Genomic DNA, 21,861 nt, shown 5'->3' with positions numbered 1-21,861 from the left:
AACAAGCAATACTTATTGCAGCTCTTCCTATTAAAAAAAAAAATGGAATATACATTTTGGATTGTCTGTCTGTGTTTGTAATGTGTTTGAATAATCGTCAATTATTATTTAAATTTTCGTATGAAAATTTCTGTCAATTCAGTGTTTCTAAAAAGTTGTCCAGCAACTTCATTTGTCAAAAGTTGTTAAAGTTAACATTTCATAATAAAGCCTATACTAAGTCTAAACCATTGAAATGTTATAAGATAGTTTTTCGTGTGATTCTACATTAAAATGAAAGAGACAGCATGCGACATATTCATCCTATACTCAAACGGGTATTTTTCACGAAAAAAAAAGAGTAGTCTTAAGGTATACTCAGTCACTTTCGATTCAAGGGATTCACTTCATATTCAATAAGAAAATTAGTTGAAATTGATATTTTTGTTTTTATGGCATTCAAATTTTTTCTATTCTTTATAAATTCATAAGAAAATTAGTGTTCTGTCTTTTTCCAAGGACTAATAATAATTATTTGTTGATTAAATTAATGTTATTTTTCATTCTTAAGTTTCAAATAAAATTTAAAAATAGCGAAGAGATTATGATAAAAATTTGAAGCCTTACTCAACCCTCACTCTAATCAAGCATTATTGGACGTTTCAAGTCTACAACCATTCAAGGGAATTAGATATGTCATTATTAAATTTTCAAATACTTTAAAATACCAGTAGGACTTCATTTATACGCATTATTTTCGTATTTATTCTTATCATAGATGTATGTCCCATTATATTGAAATATGGCGATTAAAAATTGTACGTAAAAAGTACGTTAAAAAAGCAAATTTTTACGTTAAAAAATCCAAGAAGCAATATTATAATTAACACCTATCGCTGTGTAATATTATTGAGTTATACCAAATTTGGGTTTATTTATTATTATTTGAATATTTTTCCAATTATATCATAAATATTCTTGTTGTCATGATATAGAGATATATAAACATTTGTATAAGTAACTGTATGTTTAACCAAAATTTGTTAATTTCTCCAGTATTATTGCAAATATTTATAAGTGAAAAGCAATACCAAGTGTGTATCTTAAACGAAAGGTTATAAATGCATCTTTGCTCACGTCACATTTCATTTCATGTCTTTAAACTGCAAAAAAAAAATTACGTGAATTAATATCGATTATCATAAATAAAAATGTCGAATTGCATTCTAAATTACATGAAAAACGTGTCAATAATTACAAGGATCCAGCAATACTCAAAAAAATCCACATCAAACCATTGATTACGTCATATTATTATCATATGGATACTTGAAATAGTCTAAGTTTTAAACGCGTTTTAAAGCGGTTAAAACGCGGTAATTATCCCAGTATAGGGTGTACACGCTTCACTGGTCCCACTCGGCCTCGTCGACGCCCTCCATGCTGTCCTGTTCTAGCTTCAAATTCATTGTCACCTTGGCGCTCATGGATTTCATTATCTGCAAAAAGAATTTGAATATTTGACTACAAAATATTTGACTAATAATGAAGAATACCTATTGTATTAATTAACGACAAAAAAATCTGAACAGCCAAACCTGAATTTTTCGTAAAATTTTCCAGATTACGCAACATATTACTTTTAGGATAATTTTTAAGAATTAATAGATAATTTAAAATTTGTACAAAGGTAAAATTTTACTTGACAGCCAATTTTTATCATAAATATAGTTCGAAAAACTTAAAAACAGGCTCTAATTACAGAATCAACCTGAAACAATAAATATTTGTAAACAATATTTATTTTTTACTCTTTGATGCTTGATAAGTATCAGACAGAATTAGATCGGTCCGTTTAAAATGATATAAAAACGACTCTTTAGGGGACAAACATCCAGTTAGCCCTTATATTGGCTTTAATATCGATTAATCTGAACATTACTACAGAAAAGATTAAAAAGCACTCACACTATCCTGTTTCTCCTTGGGGTCCATAGGCACGTGCGACTTGATGAGGTCCGGTTTGGGCTTTTGCGTCGGCTTTTCCTTCGCCGCGTTAGCGGGAGCCGTGTGCGCTGACACTAGGATGAAAATAAGTTAATTTACATACACATTCAAATTCAAAAATATTGTAATCGGTCGTATTCTTTCAAATGTAAAAATTTGGTCCTTCGAGATTGATTTAAATAAATAAATCTCATCACATTTAACAACAACTTCCATGATGATCATCATGGGGTGTAATGTGAATTTGTATTTAAATTTGACATAATATCGCGTATAGAATTTTTAAAGTTAATCCATCACTATTGACCTTCAGTTTTTAATTAATGATGCAATTTCTTAAGGCTTAAAGAGTAGAGGATATACATGTATCTTCTATAGAAAATTCGTTGAAATAAATGATGATGATGATGATGTTAATGAATATAATTATGATGATGACCACAGGAAAGTTCTTTGGCATCATTATTATGATAAATATTATGTAGATATTGTGTAAAAAATTATGGAAAAACAACAAACTTCTTGCCGGTTTTGCTCTGTACTTTCCGAGCCGGTGGTAAATTATTTTTTATCTGTATTTTGACAAGCATTTTTTAATAAAGTGTTGTTCAATAAATAAATGTTTGAGTTTGTGTACTCACGCGGCTCCATTCCCGGCGGTTGCAGGCTCACAAGGCGGGGAGACAGGGGTTTGTTGTTCAGCCAATCGGCCGCGCTCTGCCAGCCCTCCCACGTCACGTGGGTTGGGGGGAATAGGTCGTCTTGGAATAGTTCACTCTGTACAAATTTATTTAATCGTTAATTTTTTAGTAAGTGTCCCTTTTATGTAATTGTACAATTTAGAATTTAGGTAAGAATCAAATAAGCAAATTATAAGATACACCATTAGTAAAAATATGATTAAATGTATGAAACTCAGTAAAACTGAAAATATTATCAAATGCGAATTAAAAGAACTCTTAACGAGGTTATCTTATTGGAAGAGATTGTAATTCTTTTATACACTATAAAAATTGATGAGACTTAAATGCATTGTATGAGTTCAAATAATGTATCATTTCGCTTTGATCTACAAAAAATATATAAAATAAAAAATAAAAATACTGTCTCACCTTAATCCTAGGCACTGTGAATGACAGAGGTTCCACATTCCCGTTTGTCAATCTGAGAGCTCTCGCAAACTCTACCTGCATATGAAAAATGACTGTGTTAATAACATACTTTTTTAAATTTATATACAAGATTTAAAAAAGGCCAGGGGCCTTAGACAAAGTAACAATTACAAAACGATAACGAAGTTAGAAATCGCAAAATGTATGGGATTGACATACGCCGCGTTAGATCACGTGGTCTATCTAATGTCAATCCCATACATTTTGCGATTTCTAACTTCGTTATCGTTTTGTAATTGTTACTTTGTCTAAGGCCCCTGATATATTGATCTCAAATAGATAACAAATAAAAATATTTACGTTACTATCTCCTTTATTTACTATATCCTTTTATTGGACAGAAAAACTAATACTATTGCCATAGAATACGTTACAATATAAAATTGACACTTCTTGCCCACTATACGCGAAATAAAAGCACTCGTGCAACAACATACAGGGTGATTTTTTTATGGGCACTCGAAGAAAAGTTTTTACAATTGTAGATAGAGATGGCAAAGGTGCTAAACGAAACATTACTTTATTTTTTAAAATAAACAGAACTGCATTTGAAGTTTTTCGAAAATTCACTTGCCACATTGAAAGTGACAGAAAATTGTCATGACTTTTTTTATATTCAGAAGTGGGATTAATCAATAAAACAAATATTTGTCTATTAAAAACTTTGAGAAAAATTTTTAACAAAAAAATGTGTATGTGTAGAAGTGAAACTTTTTTATGACCTTATTTTTCAAAAAATAATTTACTACATGCAACTTTACAGAAATACGTCGAATCACGCGTGGTAGGGACAAGAAAAAGATGGCGCGTGACGGAAAAATGTCACGCGTAACGAAAAAATGTTACACTAAATTTTTTTCCAACCCCGATAAAGAAGTTTCACTTCAAAAATGTTACACTAAATTTTTTTCCCTGATAAAGAAGTTTCACTTCAAAAATGTTACACTAAATTTTTTTCCCATCCCGATAAAGAAGTTTCACTTCAAAAATGTTACACTAAATTTTTTTCCAACCCCGATAAAGAAGTTTCACTTCAAAAATGTTACAGTAAATTTTTTTTCCAACCCCGATAAAGAAGTTTCACTTCAAAAATGTTACACTAAATTTTTTTCCCATCCCGATAAAGAAGTTTCACTTCAAAAATGTTACACTAAATTATTTTCCCACCCCGATAAAGAAGTTTCACTTCAAAAATGTTACATTAAATTTTTTTCCAACCCCGATAAAGAAGTTTGGCTTCAAAAAGCAGTTAATTGCAACAACAGCAGACCTTGTCGACGGCCAGCATGTGCTTGTGCAGGAAGGCGATGCCCTGGTGCAGCGTGGGCGCGCGGTGGTGCGACAGCGCGCACAGGTACGGCGCCTCTGACGTCACCTCGTAGCAGTAGATCGTCGAGTCGCCCTGTATACATTGAGATATACATATGGAGACGACACCGCCTACATCACTTATGTTCCGCTCAACTGCACGCTCATTTTTTATTTGTTTTAAAGTGAAACGCATCAAATATGCCTTCGTTTGTGTTACCTTGTGTTGTGTTATATTGCACAAATAATACGGAAAAGTGCAAAGGAATAACTTTCATCGGTAAGTACCTAACTAGATAATAATTTTTGAAACTTAGTTAGAGCAAAAAAATGGCGCACAGATTTTATTCGTGGTGTCTCCTCCATACGCATTTTTTTTATCATTAAGGGGCTGACAAGACCCAATTTAACAGTTATTGCGCTCTCATTTACTCCCATACAATTAGACAGTGTGCGCAAACGAGAGCGCAATATATCACTGTTACTGGGCGGGGCCAGGTCGTAGAAGAAAATAATAAGAAAATATGTGATTTAAGGAAAAGTGTGGGTCATATGCGAAATATGACTCGTTAGAGGTTCAGGTATGAATATGTTAACTTCGTGTTTTAAATTGCAGACCCGTACGTCAAAAAAATAAACACATAGAATCTTTTAATGATGATTTTAAGACCAATCTTTGCAATTATTTTCTATCGAGCCGATTTCGTCCAATTATGTATCGAGTCCGTCCACGGTCTTCGAAATATGATGAATATTAACATTTTTTTTTTTTTTTTTGGCGGGCTAGAATAAATATCTTTTCTTAAAAAACTGCTCAAATAACTTCAATTTGGTCTTATCAGCCCCTTAAAGCAGACTAACGAGCAGGCGGGTCACCTGATAGAAAGTGAAGCCCGCCGCCCGCATTTGCGATGATAGGGTCACCGTAAATGTATTTCCGGCCTTCGAGATATAAATATGCCCTTTCCTGGAAGGTCTCCCCGTCGAATCCAGAAGGTAAATATATTATGGAGATTTAAAAAAATGGTATTTAGATTTTTTTTAAACACGATTTATTCATTTAATAATTAACCCGACGTTACGCACACTTTACAACGAGCGAAATCATTCGTTCAGGCTGAACGACTAATGGCTTTAATTTCTAAATATATAATACTCGCGTAAAATCAAACACAAATTTTATGTATGCCTTAAAATCTTAAGTTATCGGGGTTACAGTAACATCATAAAACAGTTCTTATTCCAAAGACGATCATCTAGCCCCATCACTTTCACACACTAGAATAAGTACTGCTATAAAACGTCACGGTAACCCCCTTGCTGCAAAAGCGAGAAATAATATTACTTTTGAGAGCATAGGAAATTACGCGAATTAACTACAAAAGTTTAATAACACCTCGTTCTCATCACAAAATCATTATATCTATATTTGTAACTCACCCGTCCAGTCAAGAAGAGTGTGCCCGAGTCGTGATCGATATGTGTGAGCAGGATAGCAGGAGACACGTCCAGCGACACCGTGCACACCGGCGCCGCGAGCGAGTCCGCGCGGTACAGTAGTATTTGCCGCTCGGATACTCTGCGAATTTATGTATACTTTATACAAGTTGTTTTTTTAAAGGTATGAAAGTAAAAATCATATAAAAAGTTTTGCTGGCTTAACAGCTAAATTGGACAAACGCTACATAGTAATATAACTTGTGCTATGTGCATGTTAATAAGCAACTGAAAATTAAATTAAAAAAAGAAATGTGTGCGTGTACTAGTAAACACGTAAGAAGTGAAACTTGAAAACTCAAAATAAATTACTATATGCAATTACAGAAATACGTCGAATCACGCGTGGTACGGATAAGTAAAAGATGACGCGTAACGAAAAAATGTTACACTAAATTTAAATAAGTTTCACTAAAATAATAAAAAAGTTTCACTTCAAAATGCCGCGTTCTTTCGATACAATATTATAATCATTGGTTTAAATGTATATGATAGGGTGGAGTGTCTTTGAGAGAAAGGATTGTACCTAAGATAAATATACACCGTACGTGTTTGTATACGTGTCTGTTTTCGTGTGCGTGCGTATGTTTCTCTTTCTGTGTGCTCGTATCTATGTGTGTTATGACACTGTATGTGTGTACATGCGTACCTGTCAAACCCAGTGACCACAAGGTGGGTGTCCCCGAGCGCCCACACGATACGTGCGCCTCTACTTCCTAGCACACCACCACCGCTGCGTATCGGCTCTGATGATACGCGCGGGTTGTATACCTGACAATAAAATAGTGTTATTAGAAATAAAGAAAATACGTTTATTTTACAAATATTTTACATTAATAACTCAGCCCCCGGAATCACAGACACAATAGAAAATCTATCCCCGGAATCACAGACACAATAGAAAATCTATTGTGTCGTGGCCAGATCGGGCCGCTCGGGGCTCAATGGGTTATAACTAAACACTTTTAAGAACAATACATTGAAAAAAAAAATATTTCGTATTCATTTTATTATGTATGCTTTGTGCCTGACACGTCGTTTGCGAGAACTTTATAGAGGTGTGAATATGGAGGAATGAAATATTAAGTGAAATTATAGTGTGCTTCTTAAATAATATCGAAACATTTATGTATTTTATAAGTCTCCTTCTAGAAGCACTTTTGTAATGTCATAACATATTTTTAACATTTACCACCGATTCGGAAAGCATTATCTATGGAAAGGAACCGGGAAGAAACATTTCTCCGTTGAAAAAATTTAACTTATAAAATCCTGTAATATTATATTCTTAATTTTATCAATTTTTTCAAAGTGTAATTCTGTATATCAAATTACTCTAGTTCTAATTCAAACTAACAGAACCTTCATTTACATAAACTTCGTCGCTCACATTTTACAAACTCACCCTAATCAGTCCATCCTTGCACACGGTGGCCAGATACTCCCCGTACAGGGACCAATCTAGCGCGAATATCTGGTCCGTGTGGCCCGTGAGCGTGACCTCCGCGGTGGGGACCTCCTGGGCCAGGTCCCACAGCTTGACCGTGAGGTCGTGGGCCGCGGTCGTGAGCAGGTCCGCGGCGGTCGGGTGGAACCGTATTATGTAGATCTTGTCCGGGTGCGCTGAGAACGTGCGGTTTGGCTCGTTCGTTGACTCTGTTAGGCCTGTGGGGAATGAGTATTGTTAGTATTTGGTGTAAAAATTACGTGAAATATGAACAGTGACTGTTAATAAAGAACCAATAATAATTAACATTATCAAAAATCAGGATTTATAAATATTCTAATTGCAAATTATTATTAATTATAGAACTTTACATTACTCAAAGTACAATAAAGTATAATTTAAATGTAAACAAAGACGAATAAAAAAAAGCAGTTTAAATAAAAAGCTATACATAAGAAATAGACAAACAGATAGTAAGACTTTAGTTTCTATTCAACAAACAGAACATGTATTTTTTGTCCCGATGTACATAAATCAACATAATTTATAATAACAATATGCATCGTTTAGAAATCTGCCTTCACTCACCACCCTCCGGTATGATCCACTCCCTCACCGCTCCATCATCACAGGCCACTAGCAGCCTATCAACTCGGAAGGGGTCGAACGCGAAGTCCTGCAAGGGCGCGGGGTGCAACAGCGCGTGGGGGTGTAGCGCCGCGGGGTGCGAGGGGGCTGCGCGGGCGGCGGGGGAAGCCCCGACGGGTAGCTCAATGACCGCTACCCGCCCGCCCCCGCCCACTGTGTTGATTGGCACTGCGCAGCGCACGCCGTTCGCTGTGGACCGTAGTGTATGGAGTTAAAGTCTATATTTCAATGGCAATTTGCACAGCACACGTTTCGCGCTGGGAACTGTATTACAAGGTATTAAGGTGTATGTTCGATTGTATTTAAAATAAATCACAGAGCAGTGCATGCTGTGAACCGTAATGCAATGAGTTTAGGTTTATAATCGAGTGGCAATAAGTGTAGAAAAGTGGAGAGTCGTACCACGCAGCATCGTTCGCTGTGGACCGTAGTGCCACAGTTTAATATCTATATTGTAAAAAGTAGATAAAGAACCGCACTGTGTTGTGCACGCCACACATTTGAGTTTATTCGAATTCACTTTATGAACAGTACTGGGCAATGCACAACATATGCTACTTTTGTGTAATGGAATTGACTAGGAATAGGCTTAAAACAAGTGATAACTGCGTTAAAAACAACCGACTTCAAACTTGCACTTGCAAAATTTACAAATACCTACAGACAAAAATGCTCATAAAATAAAAACTACTGGGCCTTTCCGAATAAGATTTTTATGGGACCAATTCGACACCATCCCGCATCGAACAAAAAAAGAATCACGTAAATCGGTTCAGAAACCTCGGAGTAATCGGTGTACATACATAAAAAAAAAATATACCGGCCGAATTGATAACCTCCTCCTTTTTTTTGAAGTCGGTTAAAAATTAATATTTGTTTTACTTAAAACTATTTAAAAGGCGATATTAAAATAACTTATTACATGTACGTTGCTTGTAAGAACAGGTGAGCTATTACAGTTTAGCGAATATTATATAGACAATATTTCTACAAGATATAAAAGTACATACCACAAAAACCGTGGCACTCTCCCGAGATCTGTCGACTGATGTTCTTGATGTTCTCAATGTGCGTCGACTTGTGGCCCGGCGTGCCCTTCAAGTGGCGGAACTTTGATACTTTTCCTGCGTAAAGATATTTTTTTATAGTTATCGTATTATATGGTTTGAAAGGAAACTCAATAATTTGAAAGTTTAAAAGCGATAGTAACCCAAAGCTTAAGTCTGTAGCACACCTAAGTAAATTATTAAAATGCCCAATTTCTTAAACTTTCCAACATCTTAAATCATTCAAAGACAAATAAAATGAAAACTTTACTTATGCTGTTTAAATATAAAAAAGTGCAAGTAAATGAAATATTCATAAAATACATACCAAAAACAGTAGAAGTACGTTTGGTGGTCACATTTGGCACGGACGAGCGTTTCTCCTCTCTGTCGGGGCTCTTGCGGGATTTTAACGAGTCTCTGCGTCTAAAAAATCATATTACATTTATGCATATTATGGCTATGTAAGTATGCGTTTGTGTTATAATTATACTATACATTTTTTGTACACAACTTGAACACAAGACACTTTTAATATCAGTTAAGTTTCAAATGTTTGAGATCAAGAGGGAACAATAAACTGAGACAACAATATTTTTGTCACATTTTCGATCCGCAATTTACAAACTATTACGTTCGAATTTCTTATTAAAATAAATACAATACTTTTCATAATCAAACACCTGATAATTCTAAAACCTAAACTACGTACACAAAAGCAGGTTTTTATATATTTTTTTAAAACTACAATTAAAATAAAATACCTTAGTGGTGCGGGTGAAGGCGGGGCTTCAGTATCGGGCGCGGCGCTCACTGAACGCACTTCGTACGCGCGGCGACGGTCCGCTATCGACTTCACACCACTGCAACAATACATACATTCATTTATATTCGTTTATATTATACTAGCGGTCCGCCCCGGCTTCGCCCGTGGTACATATTTCGCAATAAAAGGTAGCCATTTGATGATGTCCTCTATGTCCATTCTCGGGTATCAAAATATCTCCATACCAAATTTCATGCAAATTGGTTCAGCAGTTTAGGCGTGATTGAGTAACACACAGAGTTACTTTCGCATTTATATTATTAGTATGGATTAGCTTTTTAATAAATAGCACGTTAAAATTTACATAAAGTATAAAAATAATATTTCAATCGAATTTACGGAATGAGTTGGATCACCAAAATTGTCTATGATTATAATATTATTTTCGCATGTAAAATAATTTAGTAACTTAAATTTTAAGTTAAAGGGCTTAGGGCTTAATTTTCACATACGTATTAAGAAGTGTGCGGATTTTTTTTTTATTGTGTAAATTAATACCAATACTCTTTTTTAATAAAGAGCATTATTTCAATACTTCACAAATCCACGGGATACTCACTCAGTAGTCTCGAACATTTTCCTCCTATCTGCTGTACTGGGCGTTTTGGGAATGTACCCAGAGTCTGAACTGTTTACTTCCTCCTCTACGCTCGTGTCCGACTTGCCGTTTGTGTACTCTTCTGTAATTATTGGGCGATATTAGATAAGAATTATTATAAAAACAAGATCTATAAATGTTCAAGATGTATGCACAATGTACGTAAATAAGATAAAATTAACCTTATATCACTACATAGTATAAAACAAAGTCTTTATCACTACATAGTATAAAACAAATACTTAAATCTTTAAAACTACGCAAATGATTTTGATGCGGTTTTTTTTAATAGATAAAGTGATTCAAGAGGAAGGTTTTAGTATATAATTTATTAGGTTTTAGACAAAGCGGGCGGTAAGCTAGTAAAACTAATAAATTAGTAATCTATATCATTTTTCCCATTAGATATAATCCAGAAACAGTTCAACAGTTTCAAAAACTACGCGGGTCGAAAAGATCGACAGACGAAATACTTGATTTTACAATACTTTATAAATATTTCATTCATGGGCGTAGCTAGCCATGGGCTCAAGGTGGGGCAACAATAAAAAAATAATATGTAACTAGCAACTGTATGTACCCAAAGTCATATCCAGGTCTTCGAACCGCAAATGCCGGTGGCACGGCCGCCGGCATTTGCGAAGGCATTTGCGAAGGCATTTGCGAAGGCATTTGCGAAGGCATTTGCGAAGGCATTTGCGAAGGCATTTGCGAAGGCATTTGCGAAGGCATTTGCGAAGGCATTTGCGAAGGCATTTGCGAAGGCATTTGCGAAGGCATTTGCGAAGGCATTTGCGAAGGCATTTGCGAAGGCATTTGCGAAGGCATTTGCGAAGGCATTTGCCAAGGCATTTGCCAAGGCATTTGCGAACGCATTTTGGATCTATTTCGTGATGTGGTAGGTGAACAATAAGGTGTTTGTGATCCAAAATCTTCAGCCGTTTGGTCGCTGGGCGTATGACAATTATTTGTTAATCAGTCATTGTAGAGGTAAATAATACTAATGTTTTGGTCTCATTTTCTGTGTCGACTGTCGACTTTCGAGAATCGAGTGTGAATTTTCTTACGGATATTAAGCTTAGTAGTTAGTACCTGGATAATTCAATTTTTAGATTTGGTTAGGTACCTTCCAGGTCAAAGCCTGGGTGGGGCAAGCGCCCCACCATGCCCCACCGTGGCTACGCCCATGATTTCATTACTACTATCTGCAGCAGTTAAATAAATGAATTAATAAATAAATAATATCTAAATTCTCACCTTTAGGAGCAACCTCTACATCGCTAGTGGGAGATAAAGATTTCTCTTTTTCTTCATCTTTAGACAATGGCGCTGACGTCACTGGCGTCGATCCAGATACGGGTGATGTAGCTGCAATTTATTTAGAGCTGTTTATTTTCTTTTAAAATTAAATAAAATGGTTTTAATGCTTTTTTCATTTCATTTATTCATTTATTGAAACATTCATTGTACTAACAGTTAAAAAACCAAAGCATACATTGAATGATTATATACATAGCTATAAATTATAATACGTTAACAAAAATTAAAATCAAAACGAACACACAATGAACGGCTAAATACATCCAAGCACCTGCTATGTATGTATGAAAACTTTGTGTAAAATAAATAGTTTTGAATTTCAGTTGAAAACTACTCCAAAAACAACTGCATCCACATATTTTTCGCTTAAATATATATTATATTCATTAACCATCACTATTTTTTAACAAACTCGCTGGTTTAAATAAGAAACTACATTTACCATCACTCTTGACTCCCGGCACGGCGGGAACTGAAAAAACTTTATCGAAGGAGAATTCTTCGCTGCCGGCGGACGCGGAAAACGGCTTCGGACCTAGACGTGGCTGAAATGTTTCCAAATATTATAGTACTTAGTATACAGTATTTTTTCTCTTATATAGAAGTCAAATCATACGATATTAATTATTTAAATAAACTTAAATTTTCTTATTTTTTAAAATAACAGGCACTTTTCAGGCACACAATTTTAAAAAGTTAATAAAAGTGCCTATTACTGATTTAAATCTAACACACAGTATAATAATTCTAATTAATACATCAGTACATCTACAAGCTAAAAAAACTATATACCTAGCAAAAAAAATAAAACGCCGTGTCTGTTTTATTAAAACGCAAAAATAACACAAACAAAAACTCTTATACATTAAAATACGTGCAGATATACGCTAAATAAATGTGTTTTTATCAGACAAATATGGTATAGCGGAACATTGTAAAATTTTCAAAGAAACATTTCTTCATTGATATTTAGTTCTATAGAATTCAAATGCTTTATAAATGAGAATTCTCAGCATATCTTCCTGTTTGATTTTGAGACATGTACAAAAAGCTTAAGAAACCAAAACTTTCCTCGACACAAAAAATATTTTATTATAATAAAAAATATTTTTGAGTCATTTTCGTTTCTAATACGAGTTAAATACAACATCAAAATCAAAAAGAACGCATAACACGCAACATGAACAGAAAACAATTAACACAACATTCCAATAAGAAAAAAAAAACGCGTGTCACTCGGGGACTGCCGCGGTAAAGCTATTGCATGCTATGCCTTTAAGCACACCTCCGCCCGTCGGAGTGGGGAGCGTGAGGTTTTTCGTTACGGAATTTCTCGACTCGGTCCCCGCGCTCAAGGCCTGCGATAGAAGCTATGCATGCAATAGCTTAATAAAATTTTACAAGAAAAATCAATAAAAATAAAAATAACACACCCACTGAATGCACTCGAATACCTTATATCCCGACACAGGCATAGCAGTGGTCCTGGGCTTAGGTTTAGGCGCCTCTACATCATCACTCGCAGAACCAGCTTCCGAAATCGAAGACCTAGGCAACGGCTTTGGAACCTGAATACCGTTAATCAAACTATTACTCCTTGACAACGTTTCACTAGAATCAGAGTCGGTTTTGTCCAAACTCTGCGCTTTCTCCATTTCATAATCTTTCTTCTCGTCACACCCATTATCCGTTATCTTCTTGTGGAAGCCATTTTCTTTTGAGGATTCCTTTGGTTCCACTTTCTGTTTCTCCATGCCTTTGATGATATCTTTGACGTTTATGAAATCGATTCTATCTTCTTCTTTCTCTGGTGTTTGTATAGTCTGCGGTTTAGCTACTGACTTCACTTCTGTTGTGGATGTGACAATTTTAGAGTCACCTTTCTTAGGAACCGGCATAGCTAGTATGTTCTTGACGAGCTCTTCCAAATTCCCGCGGTGTACCTATAAGAATTTTCTGTATGTACTCATAAGCTTCAATCTTTCGCAATGTCCATGCAGACAACACTTAAATAAAAATAAAATAAAGCAGATAATGTAGAAGCTTAAAAAATAAAAATAAACAAAAAATTAAAAACATTACTTACTGAACTAAAACACCCAAAATAAACCACTAACTACGGGACACTACGAAATAAAAACGAAAACTAAAAAGCACACACCAAAAAAATATCACAACTGAAAATCACACATATCCAAAAAAAATCAAATCCTGTAAATGGCTAATTATTTTTTATTATTTTAAAATTTGCAACCGTAACTCATTGCAAATACGTGTAAATAAGAAAATTACTTGTGTTAGTTGGGAAACATTTAAAGTTAAAAAAATGTTAGTCTAATGTAAAACCAATTATTTCAATACACAGTCCCTAAAACATTACTTCAATTTTACACATATTTCCCCTGCTTATTACTAACCATAAAGTTAGTAAAGGATTCATTTCATTGATCATAGGATAACTATTTTATACACCCAATTTTTTTTTAATCATTACCCAAATTAGTTCCATTCTACGCTCAAATATTACCCCAAAAATAACTAGCAAATCCGACCATTTATCAACATACCTGTGTAGAATTATTGGCATCAGGATGTAAGGATATATTTGGCACGGGATAATCCTGTTTATCGAGCCACATGGGTGCGCTGAGGTAAGTGACTGCGCCCGTCGTATCGGGATATAGATCCGCGTGGTAGTCGCGGTAACTCTGTAAATGTAATGTTATTTATCGATGTTATTTATCGAAAATATCTCTATATATAATACTAGCGGTTCGCCTCGGCTTCGCCCGTGGTACATATTTCGCAATAAAAATGCCGCCTATGTTCTTTCTCAGGGTCTAAAGATTGTTTGTGCCAAATTTCATCAAAATCGGTCCAGTAGTTTATGAGCCTATTCGTAACAATCAAACAAACAAACAAAGTTTTCCTCTTTATAATATTAGTGTAGATATACAATATAAAAGAAGTAGTATTTATACTATCCTAATATGACTTTTTTTGAGTACTTTCTATATTTGTACATTCTTTCAAAACACACAAAAACTACGATACTATACGTTGATAAATTTGGAACCCGATTTATCAGTTAGATTGTCACTGTATTTTATAGCACAAGTAACTATTTACTTAAATAATAAAAACTCCCAAAATACCATAACAGAAAGAACTTTCCAAGAGAAATTATCAAATTAACTACTACAAAATAACTGGTGGCAAATTGTAAAACTATGTTATGACAATTCAAGAGTGTTTTTAAAGAAGTCTAATTGAATAGTGTTTAGAGTTTGAATATACAAACCTTCCTCGGCACTTGATACATGATGGGCACTACAGAGGAGCCAGCTAGTTGCAGCACGCGGTTCACCTCGCCCTCCATAACACGGAGCGCCCTCTTGGGCACGAGGCAAGCCCCCTTTGTTTGTTCACCTGGTTGAATATAATATAATTAAATTATTAAAAATATATTAATTGTTTAATTTAATACAAACTATGTATTTCCAGGATTTTCCCAGTCAACCCATTTTTAATACATTTTTTAATACACTAAATTTATTATAAAATTGGTCTCATTCTATTATCACGCCGTTGCAGGTCGACTTATATTCGGATCTTAGACCATATTACTTTAGATCTTTAACTAAATGACGACCGCTATACAGCAGTTATATTTATTTTTCATATGTAATTAAGCATCAGTTAAATACGGCTTTATTTTTTAAAATGGATCGAGTGCAGCCTTATTAAATATATTTGTCGACACGACAGAAATATATTTCTACTCAGGCAATAAAGTAATTCAATTGATTCCATCAATAACATTGAAAATACACTAATTTTATAAACACAAAAGTCACTTCATCTTAAATCGAGTACCTATGAATTTAATATATAAACATAGATGAAGCATTTCACTTAGAAGACTTCCGTAACGAAAGTAAAACATAAAGAATGAATGGAGAACTACAACCGTACAAAGCGCTAACGAGCGACGCCGCGGGCAGAATAACTAATACGAGACATATTTGATAGTCTTAGTTGAATATGAAAATTTATAAATTAGCAAATAATGTATCAAAAGTAAATAAGAAAATGTATACATTTGTAATAATTCCATATTTATTAGAGTTGGCCTATGATATATAAAAGAGCTAGATACGTTACCCGCTCTCTATTTTGGCAAGAAAAAACTCAGGTAAGTGCCCGAGTTTCACTTAGTCACGCACCATTCAGCGTCGTGGCTGGACGTTCTTTTTGTATTTTAATCGGCAGTTGTTATTACGAAGTACATGAGTGAGACATGTATTATGTCTCGTGCGTGAGAGTGAAAGAGAGAACAACTGTATTGGTGATAATGCGTTAGTAAGTAGGTATGAATTAATTATGCTGTTTTTTAGTGCAATGATGTTGGCGTATGCCGCGTCTACTAGTATAATAGGTCATTGAGAGTTGGCTATTTTTTTCATCAATCGTATTTTTGCAAGAAAATTTTAGAAACAAGAGTATTAATAATTAGTGAAATACGATCTTCAAACATATAGAAATAATAATAACTCACCAGAATGTCGTAATCCCTCAATCAAGTACGGTTCCTTATCAGTCAATTCCATATACAATATCGTCGTATCACCCTTTCCAGCGAGGAACAACATGTTGGTGTCTGGATCAAACAACGGCATCAACACTCCGGTGGAACAGTCTAGTTCTAATGTCTTCTGAGTTTGGGACAAGTTGCGTATATCGCGAATAATTATTTGACGGAGACGCGCTGAATCGAAACCTGTAAGAGGGGATACAATTTAAATTTCTGTTTAGTAAGCATACAATTTATTTAAGACTAGCTTCCGCCCACGACTTTGTACGTGCATCCCCGTGTTTCCCCGTTCCCGCAAGAATTTCGGGAAATCCTTTCTTAGCGAATGCCTACGTCCTAACATCTACCTGCATGCCAAATTTCAGCCCGATACGTCTAGTAGTTTGGGCTGTGCGTTGATAGATCACTATATCAGTCACCTTTGAGTTTTATATATATAGATTGTGTATTGTGTGATGTGTTTACAGGTATTCATTGTGAATAATATGTTTCGCATTTCTATATGTCACTGTTACGAATACAACAACAGCGAGCATACGCGTAAAATACGCATTTTTCGCCGCATTGCGGAAACATGCCCATTACCCTTACCTATAATAGGTCTATCGAAAAAAAAATATACGGTCGAATTGAGAACCTCCTCCTTTTTTTAACGCACGGGCGAGTCGACGCGAGGGTCCAAACTCACACTTTCTTATCCTTGCATGACGATACTACCTTGCCGTCTTATTGATAAAATACAATACAAAACCCTCACCTGTAGTAAGAATCCTATCCGTATCTCCGAGCCACACAAGTCTACTATCCTTGATATTCTGATGGCTGTTCGCTACATTCAGCACGGGCGAGTCGACGCGCGGGTCTAACACTCGCACCTTCTTATCCTTACAAGAAGTGGCTACTAGCTTGCCGTCCTTCTTCCATGATGTTGATTGTATCACTTCTGTGTGGTCTCTGTTCACTGTTAACAAAAAATATATTAGAATATTTTTACATATCACATTTATAATAATAAGATATTATGTACTTTATTATAAGGTTGAATTGAAAGACAAAACTAAAAATATACGTAATTTTAAAGTTCCAAATCGCGAACGAAACCGCGTGCAAAAGTAATAGCTAATGTGTTGTTCTGGTTTATAAACATCACTTCGAATTACCATCAAAATCCATTCAGTGGTATGAAAGAACAATATCCATGAAAGAGTAACAAACATACATACATTCTTACAAACAATGACGCAAAATGTAAAAGTAAACCTACCAAAAGCCTCCTTCTGCTTCGTCAAGTCCCACAGCGCAAGTTCATGTCCCGACGCAACATGAATCAAGCCATCGGCAACAGGATGGAAACCAACATTCTCCACTCTTCTCTGTTTCTGGGACAGAGTACATTCAGGTGTCGAGAGAGACTCCTTGAGGCCCTCAGGTGGAATGTGCCATACTTTTACCTGTAGATCAAATTTCATATAAAAATAATGGATAAATAGTATCTATGACGAGTTCACAGCTATGTCAACAAAAAATATAAAGAAATGAATAAATAGAACATACAATGAGTTCACAGTTATGTTAACAATTTTTTCTTAACATTTTTAAATTGGTCATTCAATACACAAATTCAGTGCAGAAATATCTTATGACTACATAGCATAAAACAAAGTTGCTTTCTCTGTCCTTATGTCCCTTTGTATGCTTAAATCTTTAAAACTACGGAACGGATTTTGATGCGGTTTTTTAATAGATAAGAGTGATTCAAGAGGAAGGTTTTAGTATATAGTTTATTAGGTTTTGGACAAAGCGGGCGAAGCCGCGGGCGGAAAGCTAGTATGAAATAAATATAGATATTGTTTAAACTTTATAGTATCTTTTCCATAAAAAAATTTAATTAATCGATCATTTGTGTTTAACTTATAAGTAGTCAGAAATTAATTGCTTATCTAATTATAACTAAATACATCAGGATGTATTGTGTTTACATGTTTAATATTAAATAATTGGATTATTCAATCAATGTTTAAACAAATATGTAATTCTGACCATTGCAAGTACTTTCTCTATCTTATCTATTCCACAAAAATAGAACTGAGTATATTTCCAGTGAAAACGAGATTACTGTAAAAGTTATGATAAAAAATGTTGGTCCTATTCCTTCATAGCATTTAAATTTTAAAACTGTTGTATGTATTTGTAGGCTTTATTCATAACAAGCAGGACAAGTTGTATTGTTTCAGCAAGTAAAGTAAACATACACATTACTGCTTAAACAAATATTCTGTATTCTTTATAACTGATATTGAAAAAATATTTATAACCTTAGAACGACTATATCAAAATAGAATCGTATTAAGTGAGCAATAAAACATTGTTTTGGCGCACATAACATGATATATTGGGAAACACAGTGTTATTCAACATTTTTAATTTTTATTTTTCAATACACTTATATAATTTATTTGTTGTTTGATCATTTAAAACAATTTAAGTTAATATTGAACAGGATGTGATTGCTTATGACAGAATATGCTATGCAGTCAAAAAAAATTAATTATAAGAATCCATTGACGAATAAAATAAAATCAACATCTGTTTGCAACACATTCAATAACACTAAAATGTTACCAAGTTCCTTTGTCTAAGAACACTGAATGATTTGATCACTAATTACTATCAGAGATCATTAAAAAATCTCAAACAACAAAGTTTAGCGGCGCTCAAAGCTATTAGAAAGGTGAAAACACTTTCAATGCTTCAGTCCACATATAGGTTAACGAAAATTGAACATATACCAAATACAATTACTATGTACCGATTTTGCAGCTCAATCTAAACATTGTTTATGATGGACATGGAGATAAAAATAGAACACTATTTAGAATCACAGTCTAATTAAAGGTAGAGGGTATAATTGTAGGGTCATTAAATTGTCTTTGTGATTAAAATATATAAATAATAATAGTGACAATATACAAAAAATATACAATTTAATGAGTTCAATCAAGTCAATAGTTATTTATTTCACTTAGTTTTTATCAAAGTTTGATAATTGGTAATGATAAAATAATTTATACTAATATGGTTTGAATTGAATGGAAAAATGTAACCACAATACTATTTTAACAGGAGTAACTATTCAACAATTGAACCATCCCTAAAAGTATAACTTTGAAACTCACCAATGAATCCTGTGACCCAGTGAGCAGCAGACCGTCATGGAACGGCGAAAAATCCATATCAGTAATAGTGTCAGAGTGAGCATGCAACAATGGCATGGTCTTGCTCTTCCTGCCGCAGTCATCCAGAGGCAGAACAGCCATACTGGAGCCTACATGCTCCCAGTTAAACGCCATAAACGCTGCCGACGCACATATATTGTTCCCATACGTCTGATACGAACCCACACATATATCCCTGATACATGCCTCGGGCTTCGGCACGATCGGCGCTGCATTTTTATACTTAGAGGCTTTAAAACGCCAAGCCATTTTGAGCCAATAAAATGTTTCAGTCTTTAATTTGGAATGTTACAGCCTTAGGCGGTGTACCTAAAAAATAAAAACATTATAGACAAAGGTAAAATTTTAATAAAGTGCATATGAATAATAAATTGTAGTAAATAATAAAGAATGTTGACAAATATTATTAGTCTACTTATTACCGGTCTCTTCTTATGGAAATCTTCACGAGAGAAAGATTTTATACACTCTAAATAATTTATATGCACTTTGTTTTGAATAAGTTGGCCGGGTTGCGACCGGATATGAAAAGATTTAAGCAAAACTCGTAAACAGTACTCAGGCAATAAATAACTGTACCAGTACATTAATTTATTACTAAGGAAGTTAATGAGTAATACAATTATCTCACCTCTACGTTTAAAATATCAATTAGAAAACAAATTTCTGGTAGACACTCCCCCTAAACGTCGGCCATTTCAATTGTAGCGACATTTAGTGCAGATCGATAATAAAATTCCTGTCAATGTGTCAATGCAGTACGATTCCACTCGTATGCAGTACAATATAATCGATTTAAAATCGAATGATGAAATTAATATTTTATATCTTTTAAATTATTTTATTTTATTCATCTATTACATACTTAAATGTTATTTTACGCACGTTACATTGCACATTTTTAATTTTTAGCAATTGAGCTAATTTTGTTATTATTGTGTATTTTCTGGTATTGTCACAATAAAACTTACAAAACCAATAAACCATTTCATTTTAATGACAAAAAGTCTGGTATTACGAATAACGGTACTTAATTTTAATTTATATATTGTATCCAACCGAATTATGTAATATTACATGGAAGTTATACCACACCACCTTGATAAACTAATCCCAGAGAAACATAATCGCATCTCAATATCGATCAGTGTAAAAATCGATACAGTGTTGAGTCTTATTTGTAATCGATGCAGCATACAACCCTATGTTCGTAGTTTGTAAATAAAGGTGTATATACACTTAGAACTTCTTACTATGGAATATGCATGATTTTCTTATCCGATAGTTTACAACGTTTACAACATTTTAGGGAGAAAAATTTTGCAGCCAAAAAGTAATTAGAAGAATAGAAAAAAAATGTTTTAAAAACCCCATCTCGACAATTATTATTCAAACGACGCGGTCATTTGGCGCGCTTCGTACCTAGTTCGTGTGATGTCAGATGTCCTAATTCATGACAACCATAGATAATACTGTATAATATATATCACAGAGTATATATCTAATATATATTATAAAGGCGAATGGATATATGGATGTTTGTTACTCTTTCACGTAAAAACTACTGCACCGATTACAATGAAATTTAGCACACATATAGAGGGTAACTTGGATTAACACATAGGATAGTTTTTATCCCGGAAATCCCACGGGAACGGGAACTATGCGGGTTTTCCTTTGCAAACGCGGGCGAAGCCGCGGGCGGAAATCTAGTATTTAATATTATGACAACAAATAAATCAAGTCAAGAAAATAGTTGAACGTGAGTTGAACAAGTTTTAGAAATTTCTTTGATTCAATATCGTTATTCGTTTCTTAATCATTCTTCAATAGAAAAATACAACAAACCTACACACAAGTATTGGGTTGTGCCTTAGCCCTTAAAAATGCTCCAAAAGTCCAAACGAAGTATCTTTGTAAAATTGTAACCGGTAACGTAGTAATAGTATCTCAATAAGATTGTAAGAGGTAACACGGATTATGTGCAAGTTCTAAAAACCAGATAAGTATGAAAGAAAAGACACATTAAAGTGATATCTCCTTTATTATTTGCGAGTATTACAATAATTCAATTTCTTTGGTGATGTTTACTTTCTATTATAAATGACACGAATTATAATAATAATTATTACATCAGATCTGTTAGGAATTACAAAAAAAAACATGCATTAGGTAGTGTAGAC

At 34.2% G+C, this 21,861-nt stretch overlaps 1 protein-coding gene across 2 annotated transcripts; it reads right to left on the bottom strand.

Moving 5' to 3' along the window:
- Window positions 1–603: 603 nt before the first annotated feature.
- Window positions 604–20,386, bottom strand: LOC123701388 (coronin-7). 2 transcript variants are annotated; one of them, XM_045648840.1, is made up of 23 exons: window positions 20,310–20,386; window positions 19,619–19,987; window positions 17,707–17,893; window positions 17,200–17,403; window positions 16,407–16,628; window positions 15,150–15,277; window positions 14,416–14,556; window positions 13,303–13,791; window positions 12,291–12,393; window positions 11,786–11,896; window positions 10,490–10,610; window positions 9,869–9,967; window positions 9,433–9,530; window positions 9,069–9,182; window positions 7,999–8,247; window positions 7,369–7,628; window positions 6,613–6,734; window positions 5,907–6,045; window positions 4,429–4,560; window positions 3,099–3,173; window positions 2,628–2,763; window positions 1,948–2,060; window positions 604–1,478 (listed from the first exon to the last, which is right to left on the bottom strand). In XM_045648840.1, exons 2-23 carry the CDS (start codon window positions 19,925–19,927, stop codon window positions 1,386–1,388), a joined length of 3,645 nt encoding a protein of 1,214 aa, XP_045504796.1. In that variant the 5' UTR covers window positions 19,928–19,987; window positions 20,310–20,386; the 3' UTR covers window positions 604–1,385. The 2 variants fall into 2 exon arrangements, with proteins under 2 accessions (XP_045504796.1, XP_045504797.1); XM_045648841.1 differs by lacking the exon at window positions 13,303–13,791.
- Window positions 20,387–21,861: the final 1,475 nt, after the last annotated feature.

Source organism: Colias croceus, chromosome 21, assembly GCF_905220415.1.
Source record: "Colias croceus chromosome 21, ilColCroc2.1".
In the NCBI taxonomy this organism is placed as follows: Eukaryota; Metazoa; Arthropoda; class Insecta; order Lepidoptera; family Pieridae; genus Colias; species Colias croceus.
This window is presented reverse-complemented; position numbering and strand designations above follow the sequence as displayed.

Bases quoted from the DNA above. Each gene is read 5' to 3' on its own strand.
- LOC123701388 (XM_045648840.1), bottom strand. From the start codon at position 19,927: ATGGCTTGGCGTTTTAAAGCCTCTAAGTATAAAAATGCAGCGCCGATC. The intron at 10,611-11,785 runs GTGAGAATTTAG...CAATAATTACAG, and splicing joins TGTAGAGGTTGCTCCTAAAG to AAGAGTACACAAACGGCAAG. The intron at 6,735-7,368 runs GTGAGTTTGTAA...TTTTATTGTCAG, and splicing joins GCAAGGATGGACTGATTAGG to GTATACAACCCGCGCGTATC.